Source organism: Bidens hawaiensis, unplaced genomic scaffold (assembly GCF_021521415.1).
Source record: "Bidens hawaiensis isolate Kalapana, Puna unplaced genomic scaffold, B.hawaiensis_p1.1 tig00018587_1, whole genome shotgun sequence".
Lineage (NCBI taxonomy): Eukaryota > Viridiplantae > Streptophyta > Magnoliopsida > Asterales > Asteraceae > Bidens > Bidens hawaiensis.
In genome coordinates, this window is record NW_027492816.1 from 81,009 (window position 1) to 95,693 (window position 14,685).

The window sequence follows — 14,685 nt, forward strand, 5'->3', positions numbered from 1 at the left end:
TTACAAGAAGATTGCAAAATTCAATACAAGTTTGCGATCACTGTATTGGCCGTGGTTCAAATGTCTGCCTTCGTAGATAGACGTTTGTATATACTGATCTTTACGGTTTAGAGAGACGATTAGCAAAGAACCAACTCTTGTTGGAATGCTAACGAAAGTTGGATTTAACAATAGCATCCACCTAAACCACTATGCATTTGCATATCTAACAGTTCTTTTAGTCAACACAGACCATGATCTTACAATCTTGTGAGAATTATTAACTTTGTTGTTGACTTCTTTTGTCTCACATTAACATGAATCTGACATTCAAGTTCGTTTTAGCTTATTTGAAAGCCGTTCATTGCAGTTGTTTTGAGGTTCAATATTTAACTTCTACATATAAGCTTTTATTTAGTTGATTTTGATCTAGTCTTAGATAGTCAAATATTTTGGTGTAAGCAACAAATTTTTTACACTATAATGGGTTCATGGATGTTGAAAAGAGCCATTCTTTAGTTATTTTCCAAGTCAATTATTCATAAGACACACTTAGGGTTTTAAGCATTTGGTATATTTTTAGCAGAGTGATATAGGCTCTGAATAATATGAGCTAGTTAACTCATAATATATAATAGGAGGTTTATGCAATCAAATGACAACAGTCTCATTGCAGCAGGCGAATAATAGGCATCCATAGTGGATCGGTCATGTGCCAATAAGCGAGAATAAATTGATAGCAAACACATTTTAACAAGTGACAAACACAACCTTCAAACCAAACACCCGAGGCTAAACCACAACTAGTTTGTCAATTATCTGCAATTCAAATGCAAAACCGATACAAAAATCCATTTTAATAATATTTCACATGCAGAATTCGTTGCATATTTTCATGACCGACTCCCTGGATAGAAATAATCAACACTGTTTTCCTTAATCTTGTAATGAAAATTGTGTATCTTTCTCTTCGAGCTCCCAAATCCATTGATCATTCCCTTGTTCAATATCGTCAACTACATGAAGACAATTAAAATCAAATATAACAGTCAACACTAATTTCTATATAATCTTTCTATTAAAATATATTATCACTGTGATAATATATACCTGCCCATGAACATCTGCTGCCAAACCAGTTATCAAAGGCTCTGCTTTTATGGTGATGTCAGCTAGGTACTTCATTTGTAAAGGGAAGGTAAATTCATCTCCACTTGAATAAATATCCTCATGAAGAACCGTAACTATCGTACAACCCTACGGAAAAAAAGCAAAAAATAAGTCGAAACATTCAAATCAACATGCTTATATTATATATTTCAAAATGAAGATCCAATGGCGTCTTACAAACTGGGTTGTTAATGTATGACAGTAATGCATAAAATTTAACACATCTTTTGTAGAACCATTAGCAGACACTTCTAGAAGGGAAATATCATCAATCATAATTGTGATATTCTTGTTTGATGAATTAACTTCAATGGCTTTTTGAATATTCCCGTACAAAGCAGTTAATCCACCTTCAACTCCATCATCTACCAATCACAAGTGAAACAAAATCAGTATATAAAAAAGGATCAGCATACAAAATAAGAAACAATGTAGCAGCAACAATGGTTACCTGATATTCTCACCTGGGCATTCAAGCATTAGCATGTCAAAAAAGAACAACTTTTTGTTCTCCCTTTGTGCAGTTAAGTTGCAACCCTGTTGCAGCAATAAGAATAATGATTTACCGTATTCTCACATAAGTAGTTCCAACATATTCTAACTGGTATATAAGTAGAATAAAACATTGTAAAAGACACACCGTTACATTGCAGTTAGCAAAGATTGAACATTAAGGGCACATTTTTCTGATGTTTTAGGTACATAACATTAACAGTATTTGCAAATACGCTCCAAAATCACATACACATGGTTCAAATGCATTCATGTTTGATTAAATTGATACATAATGCACCCACATAGGGTAGAAGTAAGCATAGACTCACAGCACGCATCCTATATGTCTCATCTTCAGCAATTACTTAGGCTTATAACATACGCTTACTAAATTCAGCGTTCATTTATATATACAAAAGACAGATTAACCATTTGGTTCATATAATCTGCTGTGTGATAACAAAATTATACTCCTTTTTTTGAACTAAATAGATTAGCTTCTGTATTTGGACATCAAACAACTATAGCGTTCATTTCCAATGTTGTAAAAATCGCGACTAAGCACCGATTAATAAGAAATCGGAGGGCTGCGGATTCCATTTCACCTAATCGGCCTCTAAAATTGGTACCAGTGAAAATCAGTCAAAATCTATTGAGTATTTGAAAAATTATATATACACTAAATCTCAAACGACGACTGTCTCACAGAACATACTATTCATACAAGTAACGAGTTACTTTTTTACACGTAGCCAAAGCCATTCACTTGTCACGTGCCTGCGGTTATGACAGATACATGTGACATCCTCCCTGTTTACTCCTCTGTGTGTCCTAATTCTGATCACCATCCAATCTATCGCTCCTACTACTAACCTTCGTCACTACACCGCCGCCTTCTCTCTTCTCTTCTCTTTCACTACTGTTGTGATTCCGCCGTCCACCACAGCAGCACCGCCTCCAATGATCAATCGGATTTCTGATAAGCATTTTGGAGTAATCGAGTTGACACGCTGCTTGAAAACCAGAAGGACCAGTCATTGGTAAGAAGCTTTGATTCCAATTTGATAGATTTCTTATTCCATTATGGAGTTTAGGGTTTTTTATTTGGGGAAATCTTGTTGCTGTTGTGTATTTGAGATTGAAGTTATTACAATTGATTGATATAATAATAATAGGATTAACAAATATTATGTGGTAAGTGCAGGAAAATTACTTAGAGTTGGCCATATCTTTGAAGAATGCCTTCTTGGTTACACCACTCATAGCAGATGAATTTTAATGCTAGCCGATCATATGTTGATGATTTTTGTTGGTTAAACTCATACAAATCGTGTGTGCGGTTGCTTGGGTATTTGCTCTGTCGATACAAACTGACTCAAATGCCAATCATACAATCTGCATTTTAGTGTTATTCACAGTAAGTATTTATGATTTTGGTTTTATGTATTGTTTTATATTACCTTTCATGATGACATGTGAGTTGATGATCTATTTGTTTCTTCGGTAGATGTCACGTACCATGGTACATGTTTAGTCCTCTAAACAAACCGAATGAACACGAACAAAGGCATGTTCATGTTCGTTCATTTAACTTTAAACGAACAGAAACACTTAATCGAACAAATATATGTGTTCATGTTCGTTTACTTAAAATCTAAACGAACAGTTCACAAACATATATGACCATAAACAAACATAAATGAACAAAATTGAACAAAGATAAACGAACATACGTAAACGAGTGTATTACTTTTCTTGAAAAAAGGATTTCATGGGTGCTTATGAAGCTTTATGTTGCTGTGTAACCCTGATGGCAGTGAGTGTATTACTTTTCTTGAAAAAACAAAAAGATTGTTCATGCTTTTAGAGGTTAGGCAAAAGAATGCCAAATAGGCCTGTAAACGAACCGAACGTACATCAACGGGGCATGTTTGTGTTCCTTCATTTAAATAAATGAACAAGAAGTTTTGTTCATGTTCGTTCACTTATTAAATAAAAGAACATAAACAAATTTCCCGCTAAATAGTTCAGGAACTGTTCATGAATGTTCGGTTCAGTTCGTTTACAGGCCTAAATTGCCGAAAGAAAGTATGATTCTCCCAAAGCAAAGGAAAAGAAAATTAAAAGAAGCTTCATGTTAAAATATACAAAAATATTTTATTTCTCGGTAATAGTCTATTTCATGAATGATTTGTATGTCATGTGTTGGCTTTGAAACTTCGGTTAAGGTTGTTAAATGGGTCGCGTTTTTGAACTCGCGAATCGAAACTGACACGAACCTGAACCTAAAAATACCCAAATACGACATGAATCCAAAAACCATGTGATTCATGTCATACACAAACCGCCAAACAACATGAATATTTGCGGGTTTATACGAATAGGACCCGTTAACCTGATTTTTGTTATTGTTATTACTATTATTTCTGAATTTTAGATCGGGTTTGAGTCACGGGTGAAAATAAGAGATTCTACTGATACATTTTGTTTGCTCTTTTAATTATGCCAGCTAATATGCACTTATGGTATGAAAATCATTGTTGTAGGTATGTATTCCATTTGCAATGCAGGTCGATTGGTGATGTCTATTGGTAGTACTCTGGAGTTGATGTTTGCTGTTAACTTATTATGTTTCTATTTGAATTCTTTGAGCATCCGAACATGTAATGCATTTAACGCACTCTGCTGCAACACTCTGGTAATAATACTATTTATATCTAAAATAGTGTCTCTGTGTGTGTGTGTGTGTGTGTGTGTGCATACTTTTGAAAAATTACATATGAAATTCCAATCTGCTTAATCCCTATTTAGCACTAGTCTGTACCCAACTGCCCAACTAGCGCCTAGAGAGTTTTACAACATTGTTCATTAAGGGGTGTAAATGAGCCGAGCCGAGCCAAGCCCGAGCACGACTAGGCTTGGCTCGTTTTGCCTTATGAGAGCTTGAGTTCGGCTCGTTTATTACTTATTAAGTAATTTATATATGTTGTTAAATATTTTTATATTTTTTGAAAATAAAAACCAACTTAAATGAGCCTAAGCTCATCTCGAGCTCATGAGCCAACGCTCGGCTAGTTTCGAGCTTTTTAACAATCCGATCTAGAGTAGCTCATGAGCGGCTCTGCTCGTTTGCGCCCCTATGTTCATGTCTCAAGTGCAAAACTTACTATACATTTCACTGTTGTAATCAGCATTTCCTTAAATAAACCAACGTGTTCAAACAATTAATTAGTCTTACAACACGTGTGGCATTTACAGTTTTCATTTATATATAGACTACAGTGTGATAACAAATTATATTCTGTAGGGGTATGGTACTAAACCCGGCTTACGACCTTAATTTATTATGTTTGGCTTGTTTTATTATATGGGCTAATACAATATTATTGGGCTGAGGGGGTTTTGTGGAGGTAACCCTAACTGGGCTAGGCCCATTAGGGTACCATGATGGTGGCCATGAGGCTCCCTATATAAGGAGGTCTCCACCTCCTTATTAAGGGTTGGTTGTTCTCAATAAGAGCCACCACCATAACCATTTTTGTGTCTGTAAACAAGAGATCCTTGAGATTTCTTAGCAGTCACCTCCACACCCCCAAAAACCATTGCAGATCTTAAGCTACCGGAGAAGAAGATCGAGTCGTGGTTCGTTCATCTCGAAGACCGGGGAACATCGTCATGGATCAGGTCAGATTCATTTCATGTTTCTGCATATTCCTTTCTTTAACTAAAGAGATTAGCTTCTGTGTTTGGAGATCAAACAACTAGCTTTCATTTCCATTGTTGTAAAAATCGTGATTAGGTGCTGATTAATCGAAAATCAAGGGCTACCGATTCAGTTTCACCTAGGGCCTGTTTGTTTGAGGTCTTAATGAAACCATTCAGAGGTTGATGTATTATTCGCTCAGATTTGAGGTGTTTGGTTCAATAAGAGGCTATGTCTGAAATCTGAATGGGCCTCTTACCCATTCAGCTTCAAAGCATCGCTGAATGAAAAATAAGACCTAATTACCCTGCATCTTACCCTTCCCACCTTCACGCCATTACATCCCATTCCTCTTCTCTGTCCATCCCTTCGAACGCACACTGCAGAAGGTCGATGCAAACAAGCAGGTCGATTGCATCCCCTTCGACACCAGGTTTCAGCTCATTCGACTCCATAAAAGGTACGATTTCTACACGATTCTAATCCCTACCCTCGTTGATTTATGTTTTTTTCTGACCTTTAGGGTTTGGGTTTGGTTTCTTGCAAATTGTTAGTTTGAATGATGTTAATCATGCTAGACAAGTTTGATGCACACTAGGTGTTTGATAAAATGCCTTAAAGAAGAATAGTTAACCTAAATTGGGGAAATCAGGCAAAGCGTGAGAAACATTTATAACCGATCTAACAGGACAAAGATAGATTTATATGATATTTATATTGAATGTTGGATATGATGATTCTGAAATGAGCCTAAATGATTTGTAGGCCATTCAATGTTTATACATATTGACCCAAAAATAATTAACCCGAATGCATGTTTGTAAATGATGGTTGTCATAGGATTTTAAGTCGATGATTGGGGGACAAGGCGGCACATGAATCATGAAGACTCGATCAAAAGAGTTGGAATTTATGATGTAACAAAGCATGAGGTAAGTAGTTTTTGACACAACTACTATACATGATTAAATATTTTCTTTGTTTCACTTGTTAGTTAGGACTTAAATTTGCTCGTAACTAGAATGGGTTTTGACAAAAAAAAGAAGAGAACTAAGGTGTTAGATCATTCATACTAATAGAAATCAATCCACTTATAATGGTGACTGATATTTAAAGAAACAAAAAACATAAAACCCACCAAAATTACCTAAACCAATTTGTGTGACTTTGTAAAAGAGTTTCTTACAAATAAAAGAAACCCACCAAAAAGTTTGCAACTCATATCAAAACCAGACATCAAACATCTATGATAGCATTATTATAAGCCAGTTTATGTTTTAGAATGAATTAACTGTTCTTAATACTAAATAGAAACATTAAAGTAAGTTAGAGATAAAATGTAAATCAACTTTAAAGTTCAACATGCTTTAGACAGGGTGATAATGCCTATGTATTCATCACTTATAATCCTCCTTTATTATCCGATTGAATTCAAGTCTTTTATATGAGTTTTAGTACCAATTTATCAAATTAGTTGATGAAATTTATTTCTTAAACAACTTATATAGGTCCCGCAACTAACAAAGAGATTCTAGCAAAGCTTGTCTAGAAGCGTATGCTTTTGATTTTCAATTAGAGCATCCACTACCGTATAATCAAAGCCATCTCCAATATGTTTACAATGGGGTGTTTGTTGTTGAAGGAGTGAACAAGTTGTATTAAAATAGGTGTTATGTTTGTCGAGATATAGCTCAAGTCTTGTCAGATGTTTATGGGTTTTGTTTATGTAGAAACATGAAATGAATCTGACCTGATCCATGACGATGTTCCCCGGTCTTCGAGATGAACGAACCACGACTCGATCTTCTTCTCCGGTAGCTTAAGATCTGCAATGGTTTTTGGGGGTGTGGAGGTGACTGCTAAGAAATCTCAAGGATCTGTTGTTTACAGACACAAAAATGGTTATGGTGGTGGCTCTTATTGAGAACAACCAACCCTTAATAAGGAGGTGGAGACCTCCTTATATAGGGAGCCTCATGGCCACCATCATGGTACCCTAATGGGCCTAGCCCAGTTAGGGTTACCTCCACAAAACCCCCTCAGCCCAATAATATTGTATTAGCCCATATAATAAAACAAGCCAAACATAATAAATTAAGGTCGTAAGCCGGGTTTAGTACCATACCCCTACAAGCCTCCCAAGTCCAGTGTTGCTCCTAGGCGTGCAAGCGTTTAGGTGGAGCTCTGGACTTCATAAGGTGTGTTAGGATATGAGGCGGTTTTTTCCCCTTTCTTCGGCCTTGTCTTTATTGTCTTTGAGTTTTGAGAGGTTTTCTCCATGATGGTGACATGTTGTGATCCTTATGATAATAATGGTGCACTGGCATGAATAAGATATAGCACGCATCATAACAATAGTGGCGCGGGGCCTGATAAAAGATAGAGTGCGCATCTCGATAATAATGTAACGCAACTTGCGCGCGAGGCAGCTTACGAGCTATAAAAATAATGAAGTTTGCGCGCGAGGCGACTTACGAGCTATAAAATAATGAAGCATGCGCGAGTTGCGGCTTATAAGCTATAATATGATGATAATGACTGGCCCACAAGGGCCTCTTCTACGCAGGATGACTATCCCGGCTTGTCTTCAAAATAATAATGGAGGCACAAACGGCCAGATAATAATAATAATGTAATAGGTGCGTGTGCGACTCGTAGCCGAACCTGCAAAAACATATCAATTAAAAGTGGATGTATTACAAGGTTCCCATCCTCGAGCAAATTATGAGGTGTGCCCAACCTACGCTGGCGCGTGGCCTTTTGGGATATTATTAGGCTCCCGACCTTTATGTTTGGCGCGTGGCCATGTGGGATATTATTAGGCTCCCGACCTTTATGTTTGGCGCGTGGCCATTTGGGATATTATTAGGCTCCCGACCTTTATGTTCGGCGCGTGGCCGTTTGGGATATTATTAGGCTCCTGACCTTTATGTTCGGTGCGTGGCCGTTTGGGATATTATTAGGCTCCCGACCTTTATGTTTGGCGCGTGGCCATGTGGGATATTATTAGGCTCCCGACCTTTATGTTCGGCGCGTGGCCGTTTGGGATATTATTAGGCTCCTGACCTTTATGTTCGGCGCGTGGCCGTTTGGGATATTATTAGGCTCCCGACCTTTATGTTTGGCGCGTGGCATGGCGGGAGTTGAGCGCGCATGCATGGCGGGAGTTGAGCGCGCATGCATGGCGGGGAGTTGAGCGCGCATGCATGGCGGGGAGTTGAGCGCGCATGCATGGCGGAGTTGAGCGCGCATGCATGGCGAAGGGTTGAGCGCGCATGCATGGCGGGGTTGAGCGCGCATGCATGGCGAAGGGTTGAGCGCGCATGCATGGCGGGGTTGAGCGCGCATGCATGGCGAAGGGTTGAGCGCGCATGCATGGCGGGGTTGAGCGCGCATGCATGGCGGAGAGTTGAGCGCGCATGCATGGCGGGAGTTGAGCGCGCATGCATGGCGGAGTTGAGCGCGCATGCATGGCGGGAGTTGAGCGCGCATGCATGGCGGAGAGTTGAGCGCGCATGCATGGCGGGAGTTGAGCGCGCATGCATGGCGGGAGTTGAGCGCGCATGCATGGCGGGGTTGAGCGCGCATGCATGGCGGAGAGTTGAGCGCGCATGCATGGCGAGAGTTGAGCGCGCATGCATGGCGGGAGTTGAGCGCGCATGCATGGCGGGGAGTTGAGCGCGCATGCATGGCGGGAGTTGAGCGCGCATGCATGGCGGCGAGTTGAGCGCGCGTGGAACAGATCTGAATATCCACATCAGGTAGGTTTTATGTAAAAACCAACAGATCTGAAAGGATTTATAGATCTATGAATATGAAAGGTGACTATTGCTCAAACGAACCCAGATCTGAAAAAATCATAACTAGATCTGGTATATTTCACTTATAAAACACACAGATCTAAGGGTTTTCCCCAAAGTTTTGGTGGTATTTCTTCTTGTATATTTCCGGATCTAGAAATATTTTCAGATCTACGGATTTTTGGACTTCCATAGAACAGATCTGAAAGAAGAAATCGTAGAACCTAGAGTATTTGATGAACAGATCGGAGGACCGAGACGAAAAACAAGACGTGGTTCGTTGTCGGTCCCACGGATGTCGCCAATGTAGAAACATGAAATGAATCTGACCTGATCCATGACGATGTTCCCCGTTCTTCGAGATGAACGAACCACGACTCGATCTTCTTCTCCGGTGGCTTAAGATCTGCAATGGTTTTTGGGGGTGTGGAGGTGACTGCTAAGAAATCTCAAGGATCTCTTGTTTACAGACACAAAAATGGTTATGGTGGTTGCTCTTATTGAGAACAACCAACCCTTAATAAGGAGGTGGAGACCTCTTTATATAGGGAGCCTCATGGCCACCATCATGGTACCCTAATGGGCCTAGCCCAGTTAGGGTTACCTCCACAAAACCCCCTCAGCCCAATAATATTGTATTAGCCCATATAATAAAACAAGTCAAACATAATAAATTAAGGTCGTAAGCCGGGTTTAGTACCATACCCCTACAGTTTACTTGTGGGTGTATTGTTAAGTTATTTGTATCAATGCCTTGATGAACTAATGTTAAGATGCATTTTGGTTTATTAAAATGAAAGTTTGTTTTAATATGTATTTTGGTTGATTATAATGAAAGTTCGGTCATTCTATACAGTTATTAAGATCATGACTAAGCGAATATATGTCATTCAGCACGAAATAGCTCGGAGGGGGTAAAGTAGTCATTCTGCATAGTCATTCAGATGCCGAACCAAACAACACTTACTAACTCAGATCCTCTTAATCATTTAGACCTCTTAATGGTTCAGCACTTACCAAACAGCCCCCTAGTTGGCCCCTAAAACCGGTCGAATTTCTATCAAACCGGTCAACATTTGAGAATTATACTAATTTAGAAAAATAAACCTAAAATAATGTGTGTGTATAATGTTGATAAACTGCATACATAATTCGAATCCTATTTAATCCTACCACTGACTAGCATGTTCCCCCTAGAGAGTTGTAATTTAACTACAGTAACCAATTGGATACATATCAATCACTAATTTGACCTAAAAGGTTAAAAAATGATAGAATAGTAGTACCATCTTACGGAGAACACGGTCGTAGTGAGAGAAGGGTTGAGCGAAGGCCAGGAACAGGAGGATACTATCGGAGGACGAAAGAAGCCGTCTAATGAAGTGGTGAAGCACGAACGCACCGCTAGTTTCCACGCAATCCTCCACTAAAACCACACGCCCTGTCGATTCTCCGTCAGAGAGACTCAGAGCATCGTCAAGCAAGCTCGCCGGCCGATTCATTTTCCGGTGGTTTAATTAGGGTTTCTGAAGGATGATGAGAAGCGAACACGGGGGGATTTAACTAGAGTCTAGTGACTTGAAATTACAAATATATTATATTATAATAATAATAATTTTTGTTTTACCGTAGTTAAAAATACCCCATTGAGTCATGTTTCGAGCATGAGACCATAAGATCTCAAGTCTTAAAAATAATTTTCATGTCATTAGAGCATAAGGCGAACCGCTATAGTTATAAATACTATGTTTCAACAAAGGGTGAATATTTATAATTCGTGATTTGTTAGTTTCGGGCCTTTCGGCACGTGAGTTAGTGATTGGACCAAAACTTTATTTCCTCAAATAAGATGTGTTATTTTTCTATTGAGGCACGTTGGATCTTAATTATATTCTTAAGAAAATGCTAATAGCATATTCTTTGATAAAAGTCATAATGATCCAAGTAATCTTCTAATATTTCTGTTTGAATTGCAGAAATAAGAGTGCCCATGACATCCTTGAAAAAGGAAGTTGAAAAACGATATATGATAGCTTTTGAAAACCATCATTCGAAAGTGTCAATTGGTATCACGATGGGGAATAAACACCTAAAAGAGCAGAGTCGGCTGAGGAGTGAGGAGAGAATATAATCACTAGTCGAATACTATATTAAGTCGGATAGATCATTGTCTCCCTAATTGTTAGTCGGGGCCCTAAATTGATATAGTTAGGGAAAGCATGCGTTCAGAGTGGTGGAAGAAGTGTGTGGTTGTTTATAGGGAAGAAGAAAGTCGTGCGTCAATCTTGAGTTATTGTAAGTCGTTGTTTATAGTTTCTATTAATTGTATTTAAGCACGTATGCATTGAAAATTCTCCCTATTTTTATTATGGGAAAAACTATGAACCTGTAGAACAATTCACAAACAAAAAGCTAAAACTATGAGAAGTAACAAGTGGTTAATGATAGCGATGAGAATGCAAGTGCGAATGAAGAAGATGGCAATTGTAATTGTATATGCTAAAACTACACTTATGTAACAAGTAAAGCTGCTCATTGTAATACTAAGTAATATGATAAGACTGATGCTTACAAAGTAGCTCTTTTGATTGGTTTCGCCATCTACTCATATTTTTTTAAGTGATATTTTTGTTATTTTAGGATTAAGGAAAAATAAATAAATGTACATGTGCTTACCATAAAAATTCACCATTAAGCCAACGAGATCATTTTTGAAAGTAGCCAACGTCTTTAAGTGATATTTTTGTTATTTTAGGATTAAGGAAAAATAAATAAATGTACATGTGCTTACCATAAAAATTCACCATTAAGCCAACGAGATCATTTTTGAAAGTAGCCAACGTCTATAGAGACTGAAATCGTATAAATAATGACCCTATTATTTTCAAACACAAGAAAGAATATGCAATGTACTTCTATGTTTAATACATTTGGTACTTGATAAATGATGAGCAATCTAGCATGTGTTGCGTGTCATTCTCCAAGTAGTTGATGTAAAGGAAGCGACTTCTTTATAGTATTTGTCGTCAATACAATTATATTTTTTATTATAAGTTCTATTTTGTGAAATCGCTATTAGACATAATAAATTAGAATAATTTATTTTCACGTGCATATTATGTAATTGTTAATTCTATTGTATTATTCTTCTAATATTCATCTATAATAAATACCAATACTCTCCATCTAATTAGGTGTTGAGATTTCTATCATTCACACAGTATCAAGCTGCACCTAATACTTTTTTTTCGTGATATTTGTGTTTCGAAATTCCCAAGTGTTATGGATAGCTTTTTATGAATCGTGTAGAATTTATTTTTAAAATAGACACGAGACTTCCATTTTATGTGTAAGGAATCATCACTACGTTTAAGATAAGACGACACAACTTTTCATGAAAAAGTGTGTCGACATATGGCAGTTAGAACTGTCGACTACTGTTCGATTACATGCCATTTTATAGAACGGTTTAAATACACATGCCTCCTAATAATACATCTAAATATGTGTCACTATCCATATACCACTCGAGCCTTCAACCTCATGAAAAGAATACCACTAAGTATCACCTTAATACCATCACTAGGCTACCAGCCCTTTAAATGCTATTCAATTCTAATAAAGTCAACGTTTTGACCTTGTGACCATAAATATGCAGTTTTACAAAGGTAGGGTTACTGGGAACATCTGGTGTTGCTTTGCTATATTTGTCAGCTGGGCTAGCTTTATGGTCATTGGTTGTGTATATGAAGAAGATATCTAAAGTATTGCTCATGTAACAATTTGTCAAAAAGAGAAAAACTCACTTCACGGTTCACACCCAAAGCTAAAGCTGCTGATTTTTACCCCAAGTTTTCTTATATTTTTCATACTATATGATGCTATACATATCCTTGTTGTCCTCATGTTGATGTATTTGTTCTACCGAGGAACACACCTTTTATAAAACGAATAACTATTTGTTTTTGGGGAGATTTACCCTTGATACGACGCATATTTACTATTTTGTACCACTTAGTTTTATGCATTATTATTTGTAGATCCACTTTAAGGGTGTCCTGATTCCTGTAATTTTGGGCTGAACTGTTAAGTATAAAATAACATGTTAAAAATTCACCGTTTGAACCAATTTGTGCTTATGAATCACACATACATAAATATGAAGATTAAATAAACAGTATGTTTCGGTTACACGGCTTGTTTCAAGTTTCAAAACATTTTTACATATTCTAAAAGTGAAACTTAAAACAAAACAGTAGGTTTGGCTTACCTGGCTTGTTTCAAGTTCCAAAACATATGTTTCATATTATAGAAATGTAGATCAAGTAAACGGTAGATTCGGTTTACACAACTTGTTTCAAGTTTCAAAACGCCAGCCCGGCTGTTAAATCATCAAAGTCGAACCGTGAATAAAATCATATTAATCTCAAACAGACCATTTTCCTTGGGTTTGGACGGTTTCAAACGGGTTATAAACAACCCTAAATCAACAAATATTCTACCGAACATCAATCATGCAAGTTTTTCCACTGGATTATAAAAAAATAAACTGTAAACTACATTAGGTGAACAAACAAACAACCATAGCTGAATATTAAAGCTACAGAAAATCAAACATCACAAATCCTAAATCTGCATACTACACTACCAAAGTCAACTAGCAACCGAAAAAATACAGAAACAACCTTCATAACTGGGGAAAAACAGAATCAATAAAAGCATTGTACATCGGATCAGCCGACCACAGTTTAGCAAGAAACTGATACGAAGCAGTGAGCCTATGAACCTCCTCCATGAGCCATATGTTCGTCTCAGCTTTACACGGATGAATCACAGTGTCCAACGGTTCATCACCGGCTGCATCACTTCTCATCCGGTCCCACTCTTTCACACGAACATTGGTCAAGTAATGCAACGGTTGTCGATACATTTGTTTCATCGACTTTGCTAAACTACTCCATGAAGTGAACGATATAACCGATCCACGCTGAGCTGGAATCGGGATCTCGTTCATGTATTCTTGATACATTTTCGCACTTCTTGTCAGTAAGTCTGCATAACAATCAAAATTCAAAAAACATAAACCTCGTGCGTTCAAAATTCAAATACATTTAACAAATCGTCAATAACTTTTAACCATAACCACCTTCAGGTAATACTTTCTTGGTGGGAGTGATAACCGTAAGCTCGGTTTTGGGTCTTTTGACAGTACCCTGCTTCGGATCATCGTCATCCGATGATATATCCAACGGCTGTGCCGGCATGGTCCTCTTCATAATCAATCACCTACAAACATTTGTATAAATAATAAATTAATAATCATTGCAGGTCAACAGTCAAAAGTCAATAGCAACCCAACACAATCAGACCTATTTTAACCCTAATTTTTCCCAAGTCAATTGTGTAAAGTAAGTTGGTACTTAAATCATTAGAATTCTATTATCAATTGATAAAATCAAAACCTTAAAGCATACATTTATCATCTAATTAACAGTCAATTGCATGTGATGGTTTCAAAATTAAGATTCGAATCGGTGA

General features: G+C 37.5%; 2 protein-coding genes across 2 annotated transcripts; both read right to left on the bottom strand.

Moving 5' to 3' along the window:
• Positions 1–725: 725 nt before the first annotated feature.
• On the bottom strand, positions 726–10,652 carry LOC143556495 (elongator complex protein 6-like). Its single transcript, XM_077045794.1, has 5 exons — positions 10,434–10,652; positions 1,614–1,686; positions 1,327–1,514; positions 1,090–1,236; positions 726–995 (listed from the first exon to the last, which is right to left on the bottom strand). The coding sequence occupies exons 1-5, from the start codon at positions 10,647–10,649 to the stop codon at positions 873–875; spliced, it is 747 nt and encodes a 248-aa protein (XP_076901909.1). The 5' UTR covers positions 10,650–10,652; the 3' UTR covers positions 726–872.
• Positions 10,653–13,735: 3,083 nt separating this feature from the next.
• Positions 13,736–14,437, bottom strand: LOC143556497 (protein RDM1-like). Its single transcript, XM_077045795.1, has 2 exons — positions 14,294–14,437; positions 13,736–14,199 (listed from the first exon to the last, which is right to left on the bottom strand). The coding sequence occupies exons 1-2, from the start codon at positions 14,421–14,423 to the stop codon at positions 13,835–13,837; spliced, it is 495 nt and encodes a 164-aa protein (XP_076901910.1). The 5' UTR covers positions 14,424–14,437; the 3' UTR covers positions 13,736–13,834.
• Positions 14,438–14,685: the final 248 nt, after the last annotated feature.

What these genes read in the sequence shown, in the direction of transcription:
- LOC143556495 (XM_077045794.1), bottom strand. Translation starts at nt 10,649, where the DNA reads ATGAATCGGCCGGCGAGCTTGCTTGACGATGCTCTGAGTCTCTCTGAC. An exon ending in ATACATTAACAACCCAGTTT is followed by an intron (nt 1,237 to 1,326) that starts GTAAGACGCCAT and finishes TTTTTTCCGTAG; the next exon opens with GGTTGTACGATAGTTACGGT. An exon ending in CAGCAGATGTTCATGGGCAG is followed by an intron (nt 996 to 1,089) that starts GTATATATTATC and finishes GTCTTCATGTAG; the next exon opens with TTGACGATATTGAACAAGGG.
- LOC143556497 (XM_077045795.1), bottom strand. Translation starts at nt 14,423, where the DNA reads ATGAAGAGGACCATGCCGGCACAGCCGTTGGATATATCATCGGATGAC. An exon ending in CAAGAAAGTATTACCTGAAG is followed by an intron (nt 14,200 to 14,293) that starts GTGGTTATGGTT and finishes ATTGTTATGCAG; the next exon opens with ACTTACTGACAAGAAGTGCG.